At 46.8% G+C, this 25,322-nt stretch overlaps 1 protein-coding gene across 7 annotated transcripts in view; it reads left to right on the forward strand.

The window, feature by feature from the left end:
- Positions 1-25,322, forward strand: part of LOC144495938 (protein MTSS 1-like) — a 180,854-nt gene that overhangs the window by 108,860 nt on the left and 46,672 nt on the right. For all 7 annotated transcript variants that reach the window (XR_013498361.1, XR_013498362.1, XM_078216806.1 and 4 more), the window contains exons 4-5: positions 21,201-21,285; positions 21,775-21,866. Coding sequence is in view for 5 of the 7 variants with exons in the window: in XM_078216806.1 (XP_078072932.1) it covers positions 21,201-21,285; positions 21,775-21,866 (177 nt within the window). In the remaining 2 variants the exon portion in view is untranslated. The remainder of the gene's footprint in view (positions 1-21,200; positions 21,286-21,774; positions 21,867-25,322) is intronic.

The following is a 25,322-nucleotide window of genomic DNA, read 5'->3' on the forward strand; positions in this document are numbered from 1 at the left end:
ATTTAAGATAAGTGGCATAAGAAGTAATGGAGACATGAGAAACTTTGAGTGGTTAGGATTTGGAATATGTTGCCTGCACGTGTGATGGAGGCAGGTTCAAACGAAGAATTGGAGGCAATTGGGTTATTACCTGTCAAGGATGAATGCATTGGGCTATGGGGAGAAAGTGGGGAATAGCACTCTGAGCTCTTCATTTAGAACATAGAACAATACAGCACAGAACAGGCCCTTCGGCCCACGATGTTGTGCCGAGCTTTATCTGAAACCAAGATCAAGCTATCCCACTCCCTATCATCCTGGTGTGCTCCATGTGCCTATCCAATAACCGCTTAAATGTTCCTAAAGTGTCTGACTCCACTATCATTGCAGGCAGTCCATTCCACACCCCAACCACTCTCTGCGTAAAGAACCTACCTCTGATATCCTTCCTATATCTCCCACCATGAACCCCATAGTTATGCCCCCTTGTAATAGCTCCATCCACCCGAGGAAATAGTCTTTGAACGTTCACTCTATCTATCCCCTTCATCATTTTATAAACCTCTATTAAGTCTCCCCTCAGCCTCCTCCGCTCCAGAGAGAACAGCCCTAGCTCCCTCAACCTTTCCTCATAAGACCTACCCTCCAAACCAGGCAGCATCCTGGTAAATCTCCTCTGCACTCTTTCCAGCGCTTCCACATCCTTCTTATAGTGAGGTGATCAGAACTGCACACAATATTCCAAATGTGGGCTCACCAAGGTCCTGTACAGTTGCAGCATAACCCCACGGCTCTTAAACTCCAACCCCCTGTTAATAAAAGCTAACACACTATAGACCTTCTTCACAGCTCTATCCACTTGAGTGGCAACCTTTAGAGATCTGTGGATATGGACCCCAAGATCTCTCTGTTCCTCCACAGTCTTCAGAACCCTACCTTTGACCCTGGAATCCACATTTAAATTAGTCCTACCAAAATGAATCACCTCACATTTATCAGGGTTAAACTCCATTTGCCATTTTTCAGCCCAGCTTTGCATCCTATCTATGTCTCTTTGCAGCCTACAACAGCCCTCCACCTCATCCACTACTCTACCAATCTTGGTGTCATCAGCAAATTTACTGATCCACCCTTCAGCCCCCTCCTCTAAGTCATTAATAAAAATCACAAAGAGCAGAGGACCAAGCATTGATCCCTGTGGCACTCCGCTGGCAACCTGCCTCCAGTCCGAAAATTTTCCATCCACCACCACCCTCTGTCTTCGATCAGATAGCCAGTTACCTATCCAATCGGCCAACTTTCCCTCTATCCCACACCTCCTCACTTTCATCATAAGCCGACCATGGGGGACCTTATCAAGCGCCTTACTAAAATCCATGTATATGACATCAACTGCCCTACCTTCATCAACACACTTAGTTACCTCAAAAAATTCAATCAAATTTGTGAGGCACGACTTGCCCTTCACGAATTTGTGCTGACTATCCCGGAATAATCCGCATCTTTCTAAATGGTCGTAAATCCCATCCCTCAGGACCTTTTCCATCAATTTACCAACCACCGAAGTAAGACTAACCGGTCTATAATTACCAGGGTCATTTCTATTCCCTTTCTTAAACAGAGGAATAACATTCGCGACTCTCCAGTCCTCTGGCACCATCCCCGTGGACAGTGAGGACCCAAAGATCAAAGCCAAAAGCTCTGCAATCTCATCCCTTGCCTCCCAAAGAATCCTAGGATATATTTCATCAGGCCCAGGGGACTTATCGACCTTCAGTTTATTCAAAACTGCCAGTACATCCTCCCTCCGAACATCTATTTCCTCCAGCCTATTAGCCTGTAACACCTTCTCTTCCTCAAAAACATGGCCCCTCTCCTTGGTGAACACTGAAGAAAAGTATTCATTCATCACCTCGCCTATCTCTACCGACTCCATACTCAAGTTCCCACTACTGTCCTTGACCGGCCCTAACCTCACCCTGGTCATTCTTTTATTCCTCATATAGGAGTAAAAAGCCTTGGGGTTTTCCTTGATCCGACCCGCCAAGGACTTCTCATGTCCCCTCCTAGCTCTCCTGAGCCCCTTTTTCAGCTCATTCCTTGCTAACTTGTAACCCTCAATCGAGCCATCTGAACCTTGTTTCCTCATCTCTACATAAGCTTCCCTCTTCCTTTTCACAAGACATTCCACTTCTTTCGTGAACCATGGTTCCCTCACTCGGCCATTTCCTCCCTGCCTGACAGGGACATATACCTATCAAGGACACGCAGTATTTGTTCCTTGAAAAAGTTCCACTTTTCATTAGTGCCTTTCCCTGACAGTTTCTGTTCCCATCTTATGCCCCCTAATTCTTGCCTAATCGCATCATAATTACCTCTTCCCCCAATTGTAAACCTTGCCCTGCCGTACGGCCCTATCCCTCTCCATTGCAATAACAAAAGACACCGAATTGTGGTCACTATCTCCAAAGTGCTCTCCCACAACCAAATCTAACACTTGGCCCGGTTCATTTCCCAGTACCAAATCCAATGTGGCCTCACCTCTTGTCGGCCTATCCACATATTGTGTCAGGAAACCCTCCTGCACACACTGCACAAAAACTGCCCCATCCGAACTATTTGACCTACAAAGGTTCCAATCAATATTTGGAAAGTTAAAGTCCCCCATGACAACTACCCTGTGACCCCCACACATATCCATAATCTGCTTAGCAATTTCTTCCTTCACATCTCTATTACTATTTGGGGGCCTATAGTAAACTCCTAACAACGTGACCGCTCCTTTCCTATTTCTAACCTCAGCCCATGTTACCTCAGTGTGCAGATCCCCCTCGAAGTGCCTTTCCGCAGCCGTTAAACTATCCTTGATTAACAATGCTACTCCTCCACCTCTTTTACCAGCTTCCCTACACTTACTGAAACATCTATACCCCGGAACGTCCAACAACCATTCCTGTCCTTGTTCTACCCACGTCTCCGTAATGGCCACAACATCGTAGTCCCAAGTACCAATCCACGCCCCAAGTTCATCTACCTTGTTCCGGATGCTCCTTGCATTGAAGTAGACACACTTCGACCCACCTTCCTGTCTACCAGTACCCACCCTTGACCTTGATACCTTCCCCAATACCTCACCACCCTCAACACTGACTTCTGGACTACAACTCCTTTTCCCACTCCCCTGACAAATTGACAAATTAGTTTAAACCCCCCTGAAGAGCCGTATCAAATTTCCCTCCCAGGATATTGGTGCCCCTCTGGTTCAGGTGCACCCCGTCCTGTTTGTACAGGTCCCACCTTCCCCAGAATGTGTTCCAATTATCCACGTATTGAAACCCTTCCTCCTACGCCATCCCTGCAACCACATGTTTAACTGCACACTCTCCCTGTTCCTCAACTCGCTATCACGTGGCACCGGTAACGTACCAGAGATGACCACATGTTTTGTCTTGGCTCTCAGCTTCCAGCCCAGCTCCTGAAATTCCTGTTTTAAATCCCCATCCCTTCTCTTACCTATGTCGTTGGTACCAATGTGTACCACGACTGGTGATTGTTTCCCCTCCCCCTTAAGAATCCGGAAAACATGGTCCGAGACGTCACGGACCCTGGCATCCGGTAGGCAACATACCATCCTCGAGTCTCTTTTGCTGCCACAGAACCTCCTATCTATCCCTCTAACTAACGAGTCCCCAATAACTATTGCCCTCCCGCTCTCCCCCTTACCCTCCCGAGCCACAGAGATGGACACAGTGCTGGAGATCCTCTCACTGCGGCTCACCACTGGTTTGTCGTCCCCCACAACCGTATCCAAAGCGGAATACTTGTTGCTAAGGGGAACGACCACAGGGGATCCCTGCACTGACTGCTTCCTCCCAGCCCCTCTCACCGTCACCCATCTATTTTCATTCCTCGGAATAACTGTATCCCTAAAGCTTCTGTCTATGGCCACCTTTGCGTCCCTAATGATCCTAAGTTCATCCAACTCTAGCTCCAGTTCCCTAACACGATTTAGAGAGCCAGTGTAGAAGGATGGGCTGAATGGCGGCCTCCTATGCTGTAGTAATTCTGTGATTCGCATCAAATGATGTCAAGAAATGACTGAAGACATTGGTTACTGAAAAGGCAGTGTCCTGGAAAATGTTCTGAAGGTTTGTGCTCCAGAACTAACCACACACCTAGATGTTCCAGTACAGCTGCATCACTGACATCTACCCGTCAACGTAAAAAATTGTCCAGGTATTTCCTGTCCACAAAAAGTAGCACGAGTCCGACCGGGTCAATTACTGCCTATCAGTCTAATGTTGATCATCAGCAAAGTAATGGAAATATTCATCAACGGTGCTATCAGGTGGCACTTACATCACAACCTGTTCACTGATGCTCAGTTTGGATTCTGTCAGGGCCACTCAGCTTCTGATCCGATTACAACCGTGGTCGAAACAACCATATAAATACTGTGTCTCTAAGAGCAGGTCAGGTGCACCCCGTCCTGTTTGTACAGGTCCCACCTTCCCCAGAATGTGTTCCAATTATCCACGTATTGAAACCCTTCCTCCTACGCCATCCCTGCAACCACATGTTTAACTGCACTCCCTCCCTGTTCCTGGGAATTCTGCAGTGAGTCACTCCCCTTCTGACTCCTAAAGCATATCCACCATTTACAAAGCAGAAGTCAGGAGTGTGATGGAATTCTCTCCACTTGGTTGGATCAGTGCAGCTCCAGCATCACTCAACATTCACTACCAATGTAGAGTGTACCATATACAGGATGCACTGCAACAACAAAAGCTCTTTCGACAGCACTTTCCAATCCCATGGCCGCCACCACCTAGAAGGACCAGGGCAGCAGACGCATGTGAGCACCCCCACCTGCAAGCTCCCCTCAAAGCCACTCACCGTCCTGATTTGGAACTATAACACCATTCCTTCACTGCTGGGTCAAAATTTCAGAACTCTCTCCCTAACAGCTACGCTGTGGGTGTACCTACACCACCTAAATTGCAGCAGTTTGAGAAGGCATCTCACCATCACCTTCTCAAAAGCAATTAGGAATGGGCAATAAATGGCAGTGACACCCACATCCTGTGAAAGAAGTTTTATGAAGTAACAGTTTATGCTCCATGCTTCACAAAAAATTGAGAAAATGCCTGCATGTTGCTCAGACGCAACTTTCAAGACAGACAAATTCTATTGTATATCTTCTTATCCTGTAACTTGTGAAAAGAAAGATTATGTAAACCTGCCTTCTGTTACTGTCACAGAACGCTACCCTACTGTGTACCAATCTTGGATAGCGTGGTCACAATAACATGCATTATAGTTAACAATGCATTTTCTGTTGGATGTTATCCAAGCTAGATATTTGAAATCTGAATAGTGCCGCATCAAACTAGATAAACAGGTAGTTAAATTCAAACGATAAATAAATTCAAGGAAGTGTTTTCATAAGACAAGTTTACTTTAAAGCCAAATGTTTAACGTCTGCCAAGATGGCACAGTGGTTAGCAGGCCTTACAGTGCCAGGGACCCGGGTTTGATTCCCGGCTTGGGTCACTGTCTGTGTGGAGTTTGCACATTCTCCGCATGTCTACGTGGGTTTCCTCTGGGTGCTCTGGTTTCCTCCCACAGTCCAAAGATGTGCAGGTTAGGTTGATTGGCCATGTTAAATTGCCCCTTAGTGTTGGAGGGGCTAGCAAGGGGAAATGCATGGGGTTATGGGGATACGGTCTGGGTGGGATTGTGGTCAGTACAGACTCGATGGGCCAAATGGCGACCTTCTGCACTGTAGGATTCTATATATTGTAATGCATTTTACTAATATTTTATGATTTTAAATCTACCATTGAGAGAATAAAACAAATGAAATGCTGCTTACAGCATCTATATTTTGCATTTGAGTAATGAGGTTGTTCTCTTCTGGAATTATAAATTTGTTTCTAATGTGAATTTAATGAGGGCCCTGTCAATTTCATTTTGCTTTACTAATCTATAAATACACTAGCCTGAAAATTGAAACTGCTGCATGTCAATATAACCTAATGTTAATATATGCTGCCGTATTGAGACCTGTATTTCATCGCAGGCAGCATTTTAAAAGCACATGTAGCTGCCAAAGGGTTTCAGTTCCTCTTGCTGTGTGCCCAACAATATTGGTTTTAGATGCGAAATGTGAAATAGCAGAGGCTGGAATTTGGCTACTGTTTTTCTGTATCGATGTTGGTTGAGTTGAGTGCTATTGTGAATGGTGACATTCACATAATAGACTTCCTTGTGTACAGTGCAGCCAGTCTCACTGGAGAGATTGCATTGAATGCGTTTTGATTAGCTCCTCGGAGTGGTACGTTTCCAAAACTGGGTGACAGCAGTTGCCTACAAATGTGTTTTCAATTACAGTGATTCAGAACAAAACCACTTGCTCGAATGTTGTTGCCATGACCTGTGTTACTTTCCAGTGAATTGATTGCCACTTTTTAGCAGAATTACAAATTAGTTATTTCCTCTGCAAAAAAAAAATGCAAGTTCCTCGTGTAACTGAACCTTTTCCTCAATCCAATTTCATATATATTTTTTGAACCTCATTAAGAACATGAAACTTCGAGTACAGTTTTTGCAGTTAAATAATCCAAGAAACTTTATGCTGTAAGAGCCCCTTTACTATTTGTTTTTTTGTAAATGTATGTTAAAGTGAAATTGTGCATTTAGTCTTAAGTCCTAGATTTAAGAAAGGGGTAAATTCACTTCTGTTTTGTTTTTAGCTGAATCATTCAGCATTAGCCAAGTATAACTGTTGTACAGCTGGTTATTGAGGGGAAAGAAAACTCACATTGCTTGATTTTCAATTTAACTCTGGGTAGGACTGTTGAGCAGATTTCCGCATTGCTGATGCAGAACTATATCACCTATGATGCTAATAAGCAGAAGAAAAATGTGTCACTAAATTTAAACATTAAAAATGATATTGCTGGCTAGTAATTGTCAGAAAGAGAAGTGATGCATTAATGTTTTCAGTGGCACCATCAACAGAGCTGCCTGACTTGAGGATGCACCGGTTGCAAACTTAATTTCGATCATCTGGACAATCCCACCATTTTGAAGTCCGAATGAACGTAACTGAACATTTTAGCCACAAATTAAACATAGCAATGCATAGTGCTATCTGTAACAAGCTTAATATCTCCTCTTTCCGTGGAGTAATCTTGCGACAAATGCTATTGAAGTTAACTGGATCAATTCTTAAAAGAGAGAGATAAGAATTTTAGGCAGCATTGAATGGCAAAGAACCAAGCAAGATGTATTTATGCTGTAGGCTATTGTGACTTAAAAATGTGTTCAGAAGGGAATAAATAGATTTTAAAAAATAATTATCACCATGAAGATCAATTTTGCACATTTGGTTTACTTGTGTATTTGAAATTGTTAGTAAACATTGCACAGAGGGGTTTCTAATGCTCTTTCCTTTGACCTTAATATCGACAGTTAAGTCAAAAATTCAGTAGTTGCAAAGAGAAATTTTGAGGGGGTTTGACAGCTATTTTCTGTAGAACGAATGACTCTTTGAGCATTATCAGCCAAATGTAACAAATGTAGACTCTTAATTTCTTCAAAGAATTGGCTCTTGCTGAGTTCCATTTCCGTTAGTGCTGGAGCCCACTAGTGACTTGCTCAAATTCCTTAATATGTGTAAAGGTAAAGTGGCCATAGCCCCAGATGATGGGGAGAGCTGACTGGTGGTAATTTAACCTGAGGATCACCACACTTGGGCGAGGTTGAGAAGGATGGCCTTCATGAATAACCTCAGCCAGTACGGGAATTGAACCCATGATGTTGGCATTGCTCCGCATCACAAACCAGCCATCCTGTTAACTACTTATATGGTGTCTTGCAGTAGGTCCAAAGATGTGCGGGTTAGGTTGATTGGCCATGCTAAAATTGCCCCTTAGTGAATTGAGATGCATAGGTTAGAGGAATTAGTGGGTAAGTATGTAAGGATATGGGGGTAGTGCCTGGGTGGGATTGGTCGGTGCAGACTCGATGGGCAAAATGGCCTCTTTCTGCACTATAGGGTTTCTATGATTCTATTAGGTAATCTAATTTTGACTTCACTTGCTATTAAGACATACACTATGTATTTCACAACAGAGATACCAAGTGGGATCCCTACTTCTTTGCATTTTTCCTCCTTCCATCTCCCTCCCCCTCTTTTTAAACTTCCCAAATCCTCTCCATTGCTCTGTCTCTTACGCTCTTCCTTTCCACAAAAATAACTTGGGAGCTCAGTTGTTATCGTGCCCACTAAATTGAATTGGGGGTTGGGAGAGGAGAACACGTGTATGTTGCAGTTGTGTCCGTCTCTGTTTCTGTGCCTGATCCTAATTGAGCGGTAGTTTAATACTACTGAGCATGTTGATACATGTTGAATGTTGCATCCTGAATTAGTGAAATTTTTCATGGTTCAAGTTAAGGGGTGACTGATACAATGAACAACTGTCTATTCGCCAAAGTACAGGCATGAGCTAAGTACAGCAGTCAGGGCAGCTGAATAAAAACATCTTGTGAAGGCATTTCACAACAGGTGCTTTTCTCATTCCATATTGTTTGCTGCAGTTTTCATCAGCAGCTGAAACGGAAGAATTTCACCGGGTTTCTGAAATATTTTTTTGCAACCCAATTTCTGTGCTATAGATTAGTCCATGATTTTATAGGGGATGTCTACAGGAACCTCCTAAGTATCCTTCGGGGATCTTTTATTCTTCCCTACTAATCTAAGAAAATCTTGTTATATATCTATTACATTTGTATATATTTATATTTAAGATAACTTATTTGTATTAATATGAATATGTCCCCATTCATCACCAACCTCAATTCTACTTACTGGGACCCCAAGTCAATGAGACAAAAATTCCTCCAACCAATTTTGTCTAAACCAAATTTATCCTATTCCATTCTCACCAGAAACTCTACAAAAGTGCTGATTCTAATCACCTTGGCTACTCAGTGAAGTTAAATTTGATGAAGTACACCGTTGTTATCTGTCGCCAAGACTGCCAAATACGATCAGTGTTATTGTCTATGTCCCAATTTTTTAATATGTATTCATTCATTGGATGTGGTAATTGTTGGCTAGGCCAGCATTTGTTGTCCATCCCTAATTGTCCTTAAGAGTTCCACTGAAGATAAACTCCCAACTAATCCAGTTCTTTATTCTCTGCATTCTGTACCATGTTAAGTTTGGCTCAATTATCAACCCACCCATGAGGTTCTCTATTTACTTTCCAAAACCAACATATTATTTTCAACCTCATGGACAGATTCCTACAAGGTTTTGTTCCACCACACGTTTGTAACTCTTTGCTCTTTTCCACTGTTGATATTGGAGTTCCCATTCTTAAATTTACAAAGCCAATGTGAAAAGTGGACTGGGAATGCCCTTAATCCATCTTGCTTGCTCCAAAAACCAATTCAAATTCAAATTGAATCCAATTCATGGTCCCCACAAGAGAGACATACAAAATCCAAACTGGCAAGAAAAGGTATTACACCTGATCTTGGGCTTGACCTGATGCTTGATCTTAGCCAAAAGGCCAAGACGCCCTGGATCATGGTTTCAACCCTGCCAGGTAGACAGGCAAAAGCGTCAGTGATCAGAGAATATCAATTTAAGATAATTAGAAAAAAACTAGGGTGAAATGAGGAAAAATACTAATAACTTAGCGAGTTATAGTTTGGACTGTATTGCCTGGAAGCATAGTGAAAACAGATTCAATAGTAACTTGCAAAGGAGCTTGAATAAATACTTAAAAGAGATTAAATTACAAGATTAGGGAAAGAGCAGAGGAGTGGGGCTAATTGGATGGTTCTTTCAAAGAGCTGTCACAGATTTGATGGGCAGACAGCAGTCTCCTGTGCTGTAAGATCTGATGATTCTGTAAAATTAGCAGGTGGCTAGAATATTGACACACTTTTTCTAACACTATCTCAGAGATAACCTAAATAGCTTGTAATGCCCAAAGCACTCATTTTTCTTTGATGTTAGCCAGAATGGTATTTTTTATATTTTTAAATGAGTCAGTACAGGGGATGTTATGATACAGAGTTAAGCAGACTGCCATTTTCAGTTCTAAAGAAAGAGTCAAATGCAGTTCAGACTGAGGAGATGAAAGTTGTCCCTATTTGATGTAAATGTCTAGTGGATTAGACTGCTTAACCTTAATGCTGCTGCTAATGGATGGATGGCTGGGGTGGGTAGTTGAGTGAGCAGAACCTTGCCTTTGTAATTGGATGATTTAACTGAATATAGCCTGTCAGGGCACTTTTTTTTGCGATCTGAAGGGAAACTATTGTTTTGCACTTTTATTTATTTGCATTCTTGTATGTTCCTAAAGTTTGCCACATTCTAAAGTTTGCTGTGTCCTAACTTGCAGCAAGTTTCATTTGCTCATCACCTCTGTGCTCTGCTGACCTACTTTGGCTCCTATACTGCTTCAGTTCACTCTTGCCTTCAAATCCCCCCATGGCCTTGCTCCCCCCCCCTTTCTCTTTAACCTCCTCCAATCTTCGGTGGTCTCCGCAATCCACCATTGGTAGCACTTTTGTCCTTGAATTACAAAGTTTTGAGTTCAAGTCTCACTGCAATACTCGAGTACAAAAATCTACACTGACACTCCAGTCGTTACTGAGGAGTAGCTGAATTGTCAGAGGTGCAGTCTTTCAGATGTTAACTTGAATCCCAATTTGCCTGCACAGGTGAATGTAAAAGATTACATGGCACCATTTTAAAGAAGAGCAAGGATGCAGTGTCTTGACCAATATTTATCCTTCTGATCAACATCACACACAAACAGATTATCTGGTCGTTATTGCATTGCAGTTTGTGGAATTTCTCCATTCATATGTTGGCCATGTGTGTTTCCTCATTACAACAGGGACTACAGTCAGAAAGTACTAAATTGGCTATACTGTAAAACCGGTGGTTGTGTAAATTGCTATATAAATACAAGTTTCTCCTCTTGTGCTTTCCCAATTTCCTTTGTTCAATCTTTTGAAGGCCTTCAGTCAACAAGACAGAGCTTTGGAATTCCTTGCTTAAACTGCCACCTCCTCACCTTGCTGCCCTCTTTTAAGATGTCACTCAAAACCTACATCTTTGACCAAGCTTTTGGTTACCTATCTTAACTTGGCCTCTTTTGGGTCTCACTCAAATTTTGCTTGTCAATGGTACTGTGCATGTGGTGGGAATGTGGAGTTGCAAATTGAGGTTACAGATCAGTGTGATATTGAATGGCAGAGCAGGCTCAAGGGGCCGAATGACCTAATTCATGTATTTTTATGTGGAGCACATTGGGATATTTTATATTGTTAAAGGTGTTATATAAATGCAAATGGTTAATTTAACTTCTGCAGAATACTTCTTGCAAATTTCACGTTCTATATTTGAGCTACATGAATGATTTTTGCATCGAGATCCTGTTGCTCTGTAGTAAATAACCTTTTAGGGCAATTGTTGGGTAGCCCTTTTCCTTCCTTTTCCTTCCCAATTAGGGAGCTACAGAGAGAAGTTACAGGTAGGTCGTCACACCAGGGCCACGGGAGGAAGGGTAAAGGTCACGTACCAGAGAGTACCCCAGTGGTTGTCCCCCTTAACAGTAAGGGATGGGTGACAGACAGGAGAGAGGAGGGGAGAGAGCAGTCAGTGATGGGATCCCCTGTGGTTGTCCCCCTCCAGAATAAGTATACCATTTTGGATACTGTGGGGGGAGGGAATGACCCTCCAGGGGTAAGCCACGGTGACTGGGTCACTGGCACAGAGTCGGGATCTGTGGCCCAGAAGGGAAAGAGGGGGGCTGTGAGAGCAATAGTAGCGGGGGATGCAACAGTTAGAGGCACAGACAGGCGGTTCTGTGGGCGTGAACGAGACTCCAGGATGGTAGTCTGCCTCCCTGGTGCCGGGGTCCTGGATGTCTCTGAGCGGGTAGGAAGCATCCTAAAACAGACAGACGTCATTGTCCACATTGGTGCAAATGACGTAGGCAGAAAGAGCAGGGAGGTCCTGAGAGAGCAATTCAGGGAGTTGGGTAGTCTGCTGAAAAGCAGGGTCTCTAGGGTAGTGATCTCTGGACTACTCCCAGTGCCACGTGCTAGCGAGGCTAGGAACAGGGAGATTGTACAGCTGAACGCATGGCTAAAAGGACTGGTGCAGGAGAGAGGGTTTCAAATTGATGGATCACTGGGAAGTCTTCAAGAGAGGATGGCACCTGTACAAGAAGGGCGGGTTACACCTAAACTGGAGGGGCATGAATATCCTAGGTGGGAGTTTTGCTAGTGCAGTTCAGGTGGGTTTAAACTAATGTGGCAGGGGGGTGGGGATCAAAACAATAGGATCAAAACAATAGGTCAATAAGCATAGAGACTGGGGACGAGGTTGGGGCCAAGACAAGGCTATCTAAGAGGAAGAGCATTCTGGGGGAGGATGACCTCAGTGGGCCTGGAGGTCTGGAGTGCACCTGCTTCAATGCAAGGAGCGTCACGGGCAAGACAGACTAGCTTGGAGCCTTAATGTTTGCGTCGAACCTGGATGTGGTTGCAGTGACGGAGACTTGGTTAAAAGAAGGACAGGACTGGCAGCTGAATATTCCGGGGTATAAGTGTTTTAGGCGAGATAGAGGATGGGCTAGGAGAGGTGGGGGAGTAGCAATGCTGGTCAGGGAGCATATTACAGCGGTACAGAGGGTGGACAATATGGAAGGATCAGGTAACGAGTCACTGTGGGTGGAGCTCAAACAGGAAGGGCGCAGTCACTATGCTGGGGGTATACTGCAGGCCTCCCAACAGCCACGGGAAGTTGAGGAACGGATATGTAAGGAGATTCTGGACAGGTGCAGAAAAAATAGGATAGTTGTAGTGGGAGACTTTAATTTCCCTCACATAGACTGGAAATCGCTAAGGGCTGGGGCCTGGACGGGGAAGAAATTATAAAATGCGTACAGGAAGGTTCTTTGGAACAATATGTTGACAGTCCAACTAGAGAGGGGGCTATACTGGACCTAGTACTGGGGAATGAGCCCGGTCAGGTCATCAAAGTTTCAGTGGGGGAACATGTGGCAAATAGTGACCACAATTCTGTAAACTTTAGGATAGTAATGGAAAGAGATGAGTGTTGTCCTATGGGTAAAGTGCTGAATTGGGGGAAGGCTAACTACAGCCGGATTAGGCAGGATTTGGTGGCTGTTGATTGGGAGAGGCTGTTCGAGAGTAAATCCACATCTGGCATGTGGGAGTCTTTTAAGGAGCAGTTGATAGGACTGCAGGACAGGCATGTGCCTGTAAAGAGGAAGGATAGGAAAGGTAGGATTCGAGAGCCGTGGATAACCAGTGAAATTGTGGGTCTAATCAAAAAGAAAAAAGAGGCATACATGAGGTCCAGGCAGCTAAAAACAGATGGAGCACTGGAGGAATGCAGAGAAAGTAGAAAAGAACTCAAACAGGGAGTTAGAAGGGCAAAAAGGGGTCACGAAATGTCCTTGGCAGACAGGATTAAGGAGAATCCTAAGGCATTTTATACATACGTTAGGAACAAGAGGGTTGTTGGGGAAAGAATCGGATCTCTCAGGGACAAAGGAGGAGAATTATGCTTAGAACCAAAGGAAGTAGGTGAGATCCTAAACGAATACTTTGCATCAGTATTCACAAAGGAGAGGGACATGTTAACTGGTAGTGTCTCGGAGAAATGTGTTGACCCGTTAGAAAAAATCTCAATTACAAGGGAGGAAGTGTTAGGTTTTTTTAGGAAACATTAAGACAGACAAATCCCTAGGGCCAGATGGCATCTATCCTAGACTCCTCAGGGAGGCAAGAGATGAAATTGCTGGGCCTCTAACAGAAATCTTTGTCTCTTCACTGGACACAGGTGAGGTCCCAGAGGATTGGAGGATAGCAAATGTGGTCCTGTTATTTAAGAAGGGTAGTAAGGATAACCTGGGTAATTATAGACCGGTGAGCTTGACGTCCATGGTAGGAAAATTGTTGGAGAAGATTCTTAGAGATAGGATATATGCGCATTTAGAACTGAATAATCTCATTAGCGATAGACAGCATGGTTTTGTACGAGGGAGGTCATGCCTCTCAAATTTGGTTGAGTTTTTTGAGGAGGTGACTAAAAACAATTGACGAGGGAAGGGCCGTGGATGTCGTCTATATGGATTTTAGTAAAGCGTTTGACAAGGTCCTGCATGGCAGGCTGGTGCAAAAGGTTAAATCTCACGGGATAAAAGGTGAGCTAGCGAGATGGGTGGAGAACTGGCTTAGCCATAGAAGACAGAGGGTAACAGTGGAGGGGTCTTTTTCCGGTTGGAGGTCTGTGACTAGTGGTGTTCCGCAGGGCTCTGCACTGGGGCCTCTGCTGTTTGTGATGTATATAAATGATTTGGAGGAAGATGTAGCTGGTGTGATCAGTACGTTTGCGGACGACACAAAGATCGCTGGAGTTGCGGATAGTGATGAACATTGTCAGAGAATACAGCAGGATATAGATAGGTTGGAACATTGGGAGGAGAAATGGCAGATGGAATTTAATCCAGATAAATGCGAAGTGATGCATTTCGGTAGATCTAATGTAAGGGGGAGCTATACAATAAATGGCAGAACCATCAGGAGTATAGACACATAGAGGGACCTGGGTGTACAAGTCCACAGATCCTTAAAGATGGCAGCACAGGTGGAGAGGATGGTGAAGAAGGCATATGTCATGCTTGCCTTTATTGGACGGGGCATAGAATATAAAAGTTGGCATATGATGTTGTGGCTGTCTAGAACGTTGGTTAAGCCACATTTGGAATACCGCGTCCAGTTCTGGTCGCCACACTACCAGAAGGACGTGGAGGCTTTGGAGAGAGTGCAGAAAAGGTTTACCAGGATGTTGCCTGGTATGGAGGGTCTCAGCTCTGAGGAGAGATTGTGTAAACTGGGGTTGTTCTCCCTGGAAAGACGGAGGATGAGGGGCGACCTAATAGAGGTGTATAAAATTATGAAGGGCATAGATAGGGTGAACAGTGGGAAGCTTTTTCCCAGGTCGGAGGTGACGAACACAAGGGGTCACAAGGTTCAAGGTGAGGCGGGCAAGGTTCAACACAGATGTCAGGGGACGTATTTTACACAGAGGGTGGTGGGGGCCTGGAATGCACTCCCAAGCAAGGTGATTGAGGCGGACACACTGGGATCGTTTAAGACTTATCTAGATAGCCACATGAAAAGACTGGGAATAGAGGGATACAAACCAATGGTCTCGTTGAGCACATGAGCGGCACAGGCTTGGAGGGCCGAAGGGCCTGTTCCTGTGCTGTATTGTTCTTTGTTCTTTTTTGTCAAGGAGACTGCTATCAAGTTCTGGAAATTCAAAATAGAATTACTAAAAGGCTGTTCTCATTAGCACTACCTGGAATGTTTACTGTCATTAATGCCTGACCTTCCCTTAGTGGAGTGATTAACCTCTTTGAGCTCACTACAAACTGATGCATTTTGAGGTGTTTTTCCACTGCTTAAAGCTCATGTTTCTCATTAGTTAAGAAACTTCAGCTCGATCAGGCCCCAGTTGTTCATGGATGGTGTGTTCCAGCTATCTTTAAAGAGAGAAAGTTGGTCCACAATTATTTGTAAATGCTCATCCTGCACAGCTACGTCACATGAGAGTTTTGATGCAGATGGTTTGAAAAACTAGATACGACGCATTTAATTGCTGCAGTTAAACTTTCCCACTTGTAAAACACCAAAGCACAATTTCTTTTCCTTGATAATGAAGAATTCGGAACGTCGAAGATATTTGCACTTCCTGTCCTCTTAACTTTGCAGCCGAATGAGTTTAATGCTCAGGTGGGCCCACCTTGTGTTATTTGGCATAAAAAGGCAATCTGTGACTTTCTATATACTATATGGAGCCAGTATGTACAACTGCTTTATTTGATAAAGCTAGCTAAACCCATTAGCAAACAAGGTAGGCGGATGGTAGAATACATTGTATTACGTTGCATGCTAATGTGAGATCAACTTCACCGTGTGTGCAAACGCATTCTCGAGATTGTAAAAGTTTATTTATTAGTCTCACATGTAGGCTTACATTAACACTGCAATGAAGTTGCTGTGAAAATCCCCTGGTCGCCACACTCTGGCACCTGTTTGGGTACACGGAGGGACAATTTAGCATGGTCACTGCACCTAACTAGCACGTCTTCCAGACTCTGGGAGGAAACCGGAACACACGGAGGAAACCCATGCAGACATGGGGAGAATGTGCAGACTTCGCACAGTGACCCAACCTGGGTCCCTGGAGCTGAGAGGCAGCAGTGCTAAATGCTGCCACCGTGTAAACAAAACAGGCAGATAACACTCAAGTCGGGTAGCATTTGTGGAGAAAGAAGCAGAGTTAATGGGTTGAATTTTCCCACGGGCTTCAGGAAATTTATATCGGGATCAAATGCGGTTCCAAAACCTGCACTTGTCGTCAAGGTACCTTCCACACAACTTTACGTGAAGCAAGCTCCCTACTGGCCACTTCTGTGTCCACCAACCACATAAGGACAGTGGACAGTTTCCCAAGTCATACAACCCAGTAAGAGGGCTGGCAGTAAAGGCCTGTCAGCAGTTGCACCAATTGAAATGAGGCAAAAAGGTGAGTGATAGGACACCTCATTAGAGGCACTCTCAGAAACCAGCTGAAGTGTTTTAATTAAAGAGAACTACAGTTGTTTGGACTATCAGTGTGAAGAGGAAACCCCTGCACAGATTGGTTTTGACTGTGTTGAGGCGCTCTCCCAATCTTTTAGTTATTTCTTGACCCCTTTCCCTCTAAGCCTGTCTCGATGCTGCTGGGAGAATTCTGGGAAATCTCTCCCCTTCTGCCGAAATACTTTAAACCTAAACATTTTTCAATTCTGACGAACGGTCACCATTCTGAATATTGCACCTGTTTCTTTGTCCACAGCTGCTGCCTGACGTGTTGAGTAATTTCCGGCATTTTGTGTTTGTATTTCAGATTTTAGGTACTTGCAGTATTTTGTCATTCTAGAGACTGTTGTATTGATAGCAAATTTATTGCAGCATTGTTTTCACAGACTGTTATCAGCTGGACAGTTGGAGATGGTGACTTGGTGCTTCACTTATCCAAGATCACCTCAGAAATTTACATCCTAGTTGACCATTTTCAGAACTGTGCTGTGTTAGTACAATCCAGCTGTGAAGATTGAAATATTAAAACAGAATTCTATGTTAGTTAGTCTTTGAATGTATTTCCATCTCCTCCATGTGCAAAACACCATCCCGCTTATGATTGTTTTCCCTTCTATTTTATATTCAGTTACCTTCCTGTGGCAGCCAGGGTTGCATAATAAATGTCTTGCCTGCAATGCCCACATCCTAAGAGTAATTTTTTTTTGAATGACCAAAGATTTAACAGTCAGTAAAATATTTTGTCATCTCACATTTGTCAGTTAAAGTATTGGGCCCTAACTTGTTCTTATTCTTTCCCACAGTGTCCTCTGCTTTCTGATTGCTCTTCAGATTTTTTTGTTGATTGCTTCAGTTGGCAAATCTCTTATTAGTAAAGGATATTGTTCCGGTAAATGCAAATGTGAGAATGAATATCCAATGTTTGATTAGTAAGCAGTACAAAATTTTGGTGGGATATTGAAGAATGTTGTTGTTAAAGACAGAGTACAGGAATGAGATAGAGAATCTGGTGAACTGGTGCGGCAACAATAATCCCTCCCTCGGTGTCAACAAAATGAAGGAGGTTGTCATCGACTTCAGGAAGCGTAAAGGAGAACATGCCCCTGTCTACATCAATGGGGACAAAGTAGAAAGGGTCGAGAGCTTCAAGTTTTTAGGTGTCCAGATCACCAACAACCTGTCCTGGTCCCCCCATGCCGACACTATTGTTAAGAAAGCCGCCAACGCCTCTACTTCCTCAGAAGACTAAGGAAATTTGGCATGTCAGCTACCACTCTCACTAACTTTTACAGATGCACCATAGAAAGCATTCTTTCTGGTTGTATCACAGCTTGGTATGGCTCCTGCTCTGTCCAAGACCACAAGGAACTACAAAAGGTTGTGAATGTAGCCCAATCCATTATGCAAACCAGCCTCTCATCCATTGACTCTGTCTACACTTCCTGCTGCCTCGGCAAAGTAGCCAGCATAATTAAGGACCCCATGCAACCCGGACATTCTCTCTTCCACCTTCTTCCTTCAGGAAAAAGATGCAAAAGTCTGAGGTCACGTACCAACTGACTTGAGAACAGCTTCTTCCTTGCTGCTGTCAGACTTTTGAATGGACTTACCTTGCATTAAGTTGATCTTTCTCTACACCCTAGCTATGACTGTAACACTATATTCTGCACTCTCTCGTTTCCTTCTCTATGAACGGTATGTTTTGCCTGTATAGCGCGCAAGAAACAATACTTTTCACTATGTTAATACATGTGACAAATCAAATCAAAAGTCTTCTGGATTAAGAATCTTTCTGGATTTCTTTATAAGAAAGGAAGCTGTCTCAACTACTTAACCTTGTCCTAATTCTGTGCTTCTATGTTTTTTCATGAAATTGTATTTTTCAGGCTGTTGATTTTCACTTTTAGCTTTGCCTTATGAACTAGTCTTTAAACTCTGGAAAGTACAGTAAAATACAAATGCAGCCTTCCTGAGAATTTAAAATTCTCTGGCAAAATTCAAGCCAAAGTTTCATAACCATGCTGTTTTGTGGAGTAAGTTGATATGACTTCAACCCAAAATGACCTTTGTTTTGAAATCATTGAATGCAGCAGTCAGGTGAAGTGATCTATAAGTTGTAAAGGAAATGGACAGTCTATTGCCTGAAATGGTAACATTGAGTAGATTGGCAGTGTTAGTGGGTGTAGCACCATCTGCTGGACATGCAGGCTGCCTAAATTGTACTTTCTTTTGGACTTCGCCTAATCAGTAAGGAAATGCACATATTTCCTTTTCATGTGCAGCAACGTACTTCCCTGATGGTGTACTGGATTAAAGCATTGTGTGATCTGATACTCAGTTTTCTCAATTAAAACGCCACTAGTTTAAAATCCTGCTGTGCAGTGAGTTCATCTCAGCCAGCACAGCAAATGCTTAATTTACCCTCAGAACCTCAATAAGGTTGAGCAAGTTGGCTGAGGTTCCTAATCCTAATGGTTAGTCCATGAGTTGCTCTGGAAATTTTGTGGATAAAGATGAGATTAAATTTGTTTGTCCTACCCTCTACAAATGAATAACCAACCAGAGGAAGAGTTGAAATCATCGTAATGCATTCGAGATAACATTGGATTTGAGAATGTCCTGGTGAGAAGAGCTAGGAGTCTTGTCAGCAAAATTATTATGAACCTGAGTGTTTTGCAGTGCTTTGCTTACTAACTAGCAGTGATGGAGTGAAGTAGCATTCATTTTTGATCCTCAAACTGAAAGATATTTGGTTGTGTTTATACTGCAGATCTAGTAATTGAGTTGGGAGAATGCAGTGCAAAATTCTTTGGAGCAACAAGGCTCACAATAGTTGAGTTCATAGTGTCAAACTGGATGGAAAAGCTGGTTGGGATGGATCACTATTACCTCCTGAATGTTTTTTAAATGTATGTAGAGTTCTCAGCTGCTTGAGCCCGTTCATTTGATTTGATCATAGCTGATGTATGCCTTAACTTCATTCTTTATCTTTTAAATACCCCTACTTAAAAAAAAAACCTATAATTCTCTGTGAAATTTTTAGTTGACCTAGCCTCGGTAGCTGTCAGATTATTGACACACTCACCCAGAGTTAAATTTTACCTGCTTTGAATTGAGTGGTGCACATACACGTAAGCATGCAGTTTGAGTCTGGTAGCTGCAATGTTAATGCAGCATTAACAAGGTTCCTGATCTATTAGTAAATTGTCCTTATTGCACTTTTATGCAGAAGAACTACTTCAAGAAGAAGTAGATCTATGCTAGCTTTAGTTCCTGGAATTTCTCCATTTATGGACCTGAAAGAAAGGCCAGTATTGGTTTCTCATGATGTAGTGGTGAAAACCATCTACCTCTTCAGGTGGCCCTTTCTTCATTCACCGTACAATCCTGCTCTCTGTTGGAGACTGTAGAATTTAGCATGTTTGGAACTTGTGCTGAGGAGTGGTGTTCTGGCTACAAATTTTGGTGTGGAGATGCTGGCGTTGGACTGGGGTAAACACAGTAAGAGTTTTAACAACACCAGGTTAAAGTCCAACAGGTTTATTTGGTAGCAAATGCCATTTGGTAGCAAATAAACCTGTTGGACTTTAACCTGATGTTGTTAAAACTCTTACAAATTTTGGCACAGACAAAACAAATGCAAAGTACAGAGGCTCAAAATGTTAAATGAGGGCGACATGGTGGCACAGTGGTTAGCACTGCTGCCTCGGCTCCATGGATCCGGGTTCGATTCCTGCCTTGGGTGACTGTCTATTTGGAGTTTGCATGTTCTCCCTGTGGCTGTGTGGGTTTCCTCGCACAGTGCAAAGATTTGCAGGTCAGGTGGATTGACCATGCTAAATTACCCCTTAATATCCAAAGATGTGTAAATTAGGTGGATTATCCATGATAAATGTGCGGGGTTGTGTGGATAGGATGGGGTGGGGGGAGGAATGGGCCTGGGTAAATTGCTCTTTTGGATGGTTGGTCCAGACTTGATGAGCCAAAGAGCCTCTTTCTGCACTGTAGGGATTCTATGGTTCTGTGGTTACAATCCAACCTAACTGCTATATATCTTTGCTTTTAGAAACTGACGACAATTTATTTATCACTATAAATAAAAATAAGTGCTTTATAATTATCTGCAAGGAGGCATCCCATAATTGTTTTCTGCTGGGCATTCATGCTTTTTGTACTTTTTTATTTTAGAATATAGTTTGTTAATTGTGTTCTTTTGCATGAAAATCATAATTGAGCAGTTGAACTAAAGCAATATTTAGCTTTGCACTTTAAAAAAAAAGTTAATTCAAGTTGACTTGGAATTAAACAAGTAAACTTTATTTTGCTCTGGTATGGGTAAAACAGCTGTGCATTGGTGAGAAGGTGACGTTGAACAGCCTTTAATTCTTTTTGAAACTGTTCTGTACAGATATTTTGGATCTTAAATTTAGAAATATTGGTACAAAAACTGAAATGACCACATAGCTGTAAAGAGTTTTAATGATTCTCTTCCCTTTCCTCATTAGGTGCAACACGGGAAATTGGTTCAGCATTAACCAGAATGTGTATGCGACACAGAAGTATAGAGTCTAAACTTCGTCAATTCTCAGTGTAAGTTATGGGTTGTTTATTTTAATTGTTTAATATCTATTTAGACTGATTATAATCTTGTACGTGATCTGGCCAATTTAAACAGGTGCTTATTTAGAGGCTGAGTTTTCAGGAAAATGGGAGAGCTCATTCGGGTGACCCAATTCATTTCCCGTTTTTTTGCTTCCAATCTGCCAAGTGACATAGAATTACATTTTGAATTTCTGGTTGGGCACCTAATTGGGTTACTGCAGTTCCTTTACAAACAGCTTTGTCTGGAGACCTGTTATACAAGCAATGCATTAAAATGTTTAAAGAAAATGTTTACTGATCAAGTTGGGTGCAGTTTTTTTTAATGTTGCATGTTGAAATACAATAATGGCAATTAGCTTTTCCATGAAATGTGTTCGATTTAAATGCATTTACAATATACAGGATTTTTTAAAACATTCTTTCGGATTATGAATAACAATTGTCCCTCCTGATTTTAACATTATTTGGCTAACTTAGAGCTCTGATCGATTGCCTGATAAATCCACTTCAGGATCAGATGGAAGAATGGAAGAAAGTGGCCAACCAGCTGGACAAGGATCACGCAAAAGGTACGTTTAACCAAGGTTTAAAATATGCTGTAAATGCCTTCGGTCAAACAAATGCAAAAGAGCTGCATTTATTTAAAAGAGAATCTAGTCTCATTTACTGTTAAGGTACCGTTTTGAAAATAAGTTAAACATATGATTGATTCCCCTTATTTCGGATCAGCCAAAATGACACACCAGGGTTTCCCAAACTTGTTGAGCTGAAGAACCACGAGGGACCTCTGAAGAGCATCGGTGAACCCCATGCATTCTCATAATGGCGACACCTTTTTTCTTGCCACGAAATAGATGCAAACACAGCAGTGAAATGTCAACCTTTATATCTATGCATATATTATGAATTAAGAAGATGCACACAGTCACAAATACATTGATCAGCTATAGAGCTACCTCACATTAACCCCAAGCAAGGGCACCCTCCCATGATGCCTTAACATTAACTCCTGTAAGTCGTATCCACTTCAGGAGTGGGTGATCCTGGCAATTACTTAAAATAGCTCTTAAAAAAGCTTAAATCGTACGCATTGTCATTTTTAATTGGAGGAATGATACGGGTAAGCTGATTCCCATATCAGGGACACACTTACATAGCACACATAGTCACACGAGCCACCCCTTGCTCACACTCTCACTTGCACCCTTTCTCTCTCACTTGCCCCCTCTCTCACTCACACTCACCCCGGCTCTCTCTCTCTCTTTCTCACACACTTCCACCCCCCTCTCTCTCTCTCTCACACACACTTGACCCCTCCCTTTCACACTCATAAGTGGCCCCTCCCACTCTGTCTCATGTGGCCCCTCCCACTCTGTCTCATGTGGCCCCTCCCGCTCTGTCTCATGTGGCCCCTCCCGCTCTGTCTCATGTGGCCCCTCCCGCTCTGTCTCATGTGGCCCCTCCCACTCTGTCTCATGTGGCCCCTCCCGCTCTGTCTCTCGTGGCCCCTCCCGCTCTTTCTCTCGTGGCCCCTCCCGCTCTGTCTCTCGTGGCCCCTCCCGCTCTGTCTCTCGTGGCCCCTCCTGCTCTGTCTCTCGTGGCCCCTCCCGCTCTGCCTCTCGTGGCCCCTCCCGCTCTGCCTCTCGTGGCCCCTCCCGCTCTGCCTCTCGTGGCCCCTCCCGCTCTGCCTCTCGTGGCCCCTCCCGCTCTGCCTCTCGTGGCCCCTCCCGCTCTGCCTCTCGTGGCCCCTCCCGCTCTGCCTCTCGTGGCCCCTCCCGCTCTGCCTCTCGTGGCCCCTCCCGCTCTGCCTCTCGTGGCCCCTCCCGCTCTGCCTCTCGTGGCCCCTCCCGCTCTGCCTCTCGTGGCCCCTCCCGCTCTGCCTCTCGTGGCCCCTCCCGCTCTGCCTCTCGTGGGCCCTCCCGCTCTGCCTCTCGTGGGCCCCCTCCCGCTCTGTCTCTCGTGGGCCCTCCCGCTCTGTCTCTCGTGGGCCCTCCCGCTCTGTCTCTCGTGGGCCCTCCCGCCCCCGTCCCTCGTGGGCCCTCGCGCCCCCCGTCCCTCGTGGGCCCTCGCGCCCCCCGTCCCTCGTGGGCCCTCGCGCCCCCCGTCCCTCGTGGGCCCTCGCGCCCCCCGTCCCTCGTGGGCCCTCGCGCCCCCCGTCCCTCGTGGGCCCTCGCGCCCCCCGTCCCTCGTGGGCCCTCGCGCCCCCCGTCCCTCGTGGGCCCTCGCGCCCCCCGTCCCTCGTGGGCCCTCGCGCCCCCCGTCCCTCGTGGGCCCTCGCGCCCCCCGTCCCTCGTGGGCCCTCGCGCCCCCCGTCCCTCGTGGGCCCTCGCGCCCCCCGTCCCTCGTGGGCCCTCGCGCCCCCCGTCCCTCGTGGGCCCTCGCGCCCCCCGTCCCTCGTGGGCCCTCGCGCCCCCCGTCCCTCGTGGGCCCTCGCGCCCCCCGTCCCTCGTGGGCCCTCGCGCCCCCCGTCCCTCGTGGGCCCTCGCGCCCCCCGTCCCTCGTGGGCCCTCGCGCCCCCCGTCCCTCGTGGGCCCTCGCGCCCCCCGTCCCTCGTGGGCCCTCGCGCCCCCCGTCCCTCGTGGGCCCTCGCGCCCCCCGTCCCTCGTGGGCCCTCGCGCCCCCCGTCCCTCGTAGACTCAGCATCCTCGGCCCCCCGTCCCTCGTGGGCCCTCGCGCCCCCCGTCCCTCGTGGCCCTCGCGCCCCCCGTCCCTCGTGGGCCCTCGCGCCCCCCGTCCCTCGTGGGCCCTCGCGCCCCCCGTCCCTCGTGGCCCTCGCGCCCCCCGTCCCTCGTGGGCCCTCGCGCCCCCCCGTCCCTCCGTGGGGCCCTCGCGCCCCCCCGTCCCTCGTGGGGCCCTCGCGCCCCCCCGTCCCTCGTGGGCCCTCGCGCCCCCCGTCCCTCGTGCCCCCCGTCCCTCGTGGGCCCTCGCGCCCCCCGTCCCTCGTGGGCCCTCGCGCCCCCCGTCCCTCGTGGGCCCTCGCGCCCCCCGTCCCTCGTGGGCCCTCGCGCCCCCCGTCCCTCGTGGGCCCTCGCGCCCCCCGTCCCTCGTGGGCCCTCGCGCCCCCCCGTCCCTCGTGGGCCCTCGCGCCCCCCCGTCCCTCGTGGGCCCTCGCGCCCCCCGTCCCTCGTGGGCCCTCGCGCCCCCCGTCCCTCGTGGGCCCTCGCGCCCCCCGTCCCTCGTGGGCCCTCGCGCCCCCCGTCCCTCGTGGGCCCTCGCGCCCCCCGTCCCTCGTGGGCCCTCGCGCCCCCCGTCCCTCGTGGGCCCTCGCGCCCCCCGTCCCTCGTGGGCCCTCGCGCCCCCCGTCCCTCGTGGGCCCTCGCGCCCCCCGTCCCTCGTGGGCCCTCGCGCCCCCCGTCCCTCGTGGGCCCTCGCGCCCCCCGTCCCTCGTGGGCCCTCGCGCCCCCCGTCCCTCGTGGGCCCTCGCGCCCCCCGTCCCTCGTGGGCCCTCGCGCCCCCCGTCCCTCGTGGGCCCTCGCGCCCCCCGTCCCTCGTGGGCCACTCGCGCCCCCCGTCCCTCGTGGGCCCTCGCGCCCCCCGTCCCTCTCCCTCGCGCCCCCCCGTCCCTCGTCCCTCGCGCCCCCCCGTCCCTCCCCTCGCCCCCGTCCCTCCCCTCGCCCCCCCGTCCCTCCCCTCGCGCCCCCCTCCCTCCCCTCGCGCCCCCCGTCCCTCTCCCTCGCCCCCCCCGTCTCTCTGCCCTCGCGCCCCCCGTCCCTCGTCGGCCCTCGCGCCCCCCGTCCCTCGTGGGCCCTCGCGCCCCCCGTCCCTCGTGGGCCCTCGCGCCCACTCGCCCCCCTCCCCCTCTCTCCCACTCGCCCCCCTCCCCCTCTCTCCCACTCGCCCCCCTCCCCCTCTCTCCCACTCGCCCCCCTCCCCCTCTCTCCCACTCGCCCCTCTCTCCCACTCGCCCCCCTCCCCCTCTCTCCCACTCGCCCCCCTCCCCCTCTCTCCCACTCGCCCCCCTCCCCCTCTCTCCCACTCGCCCCCCTCCCCCTCTCTCCCACTCGCCCCCCTCCCCCTCTCTCCCA

This window comes from Mustelus asterias, chromosome 7, assembly GCF_964213995.1.
Source record: "Mustelus asterias chromosome 7, sMusAst1.hap1.1, whole genome shotgun sequence".
Lineage (NCBI taxonomy): Eukaryota > Metazoa > Chordata > Chondrichthyes > Carcharhiniformes > Triakidae > Mustelus > Mustelus asterias.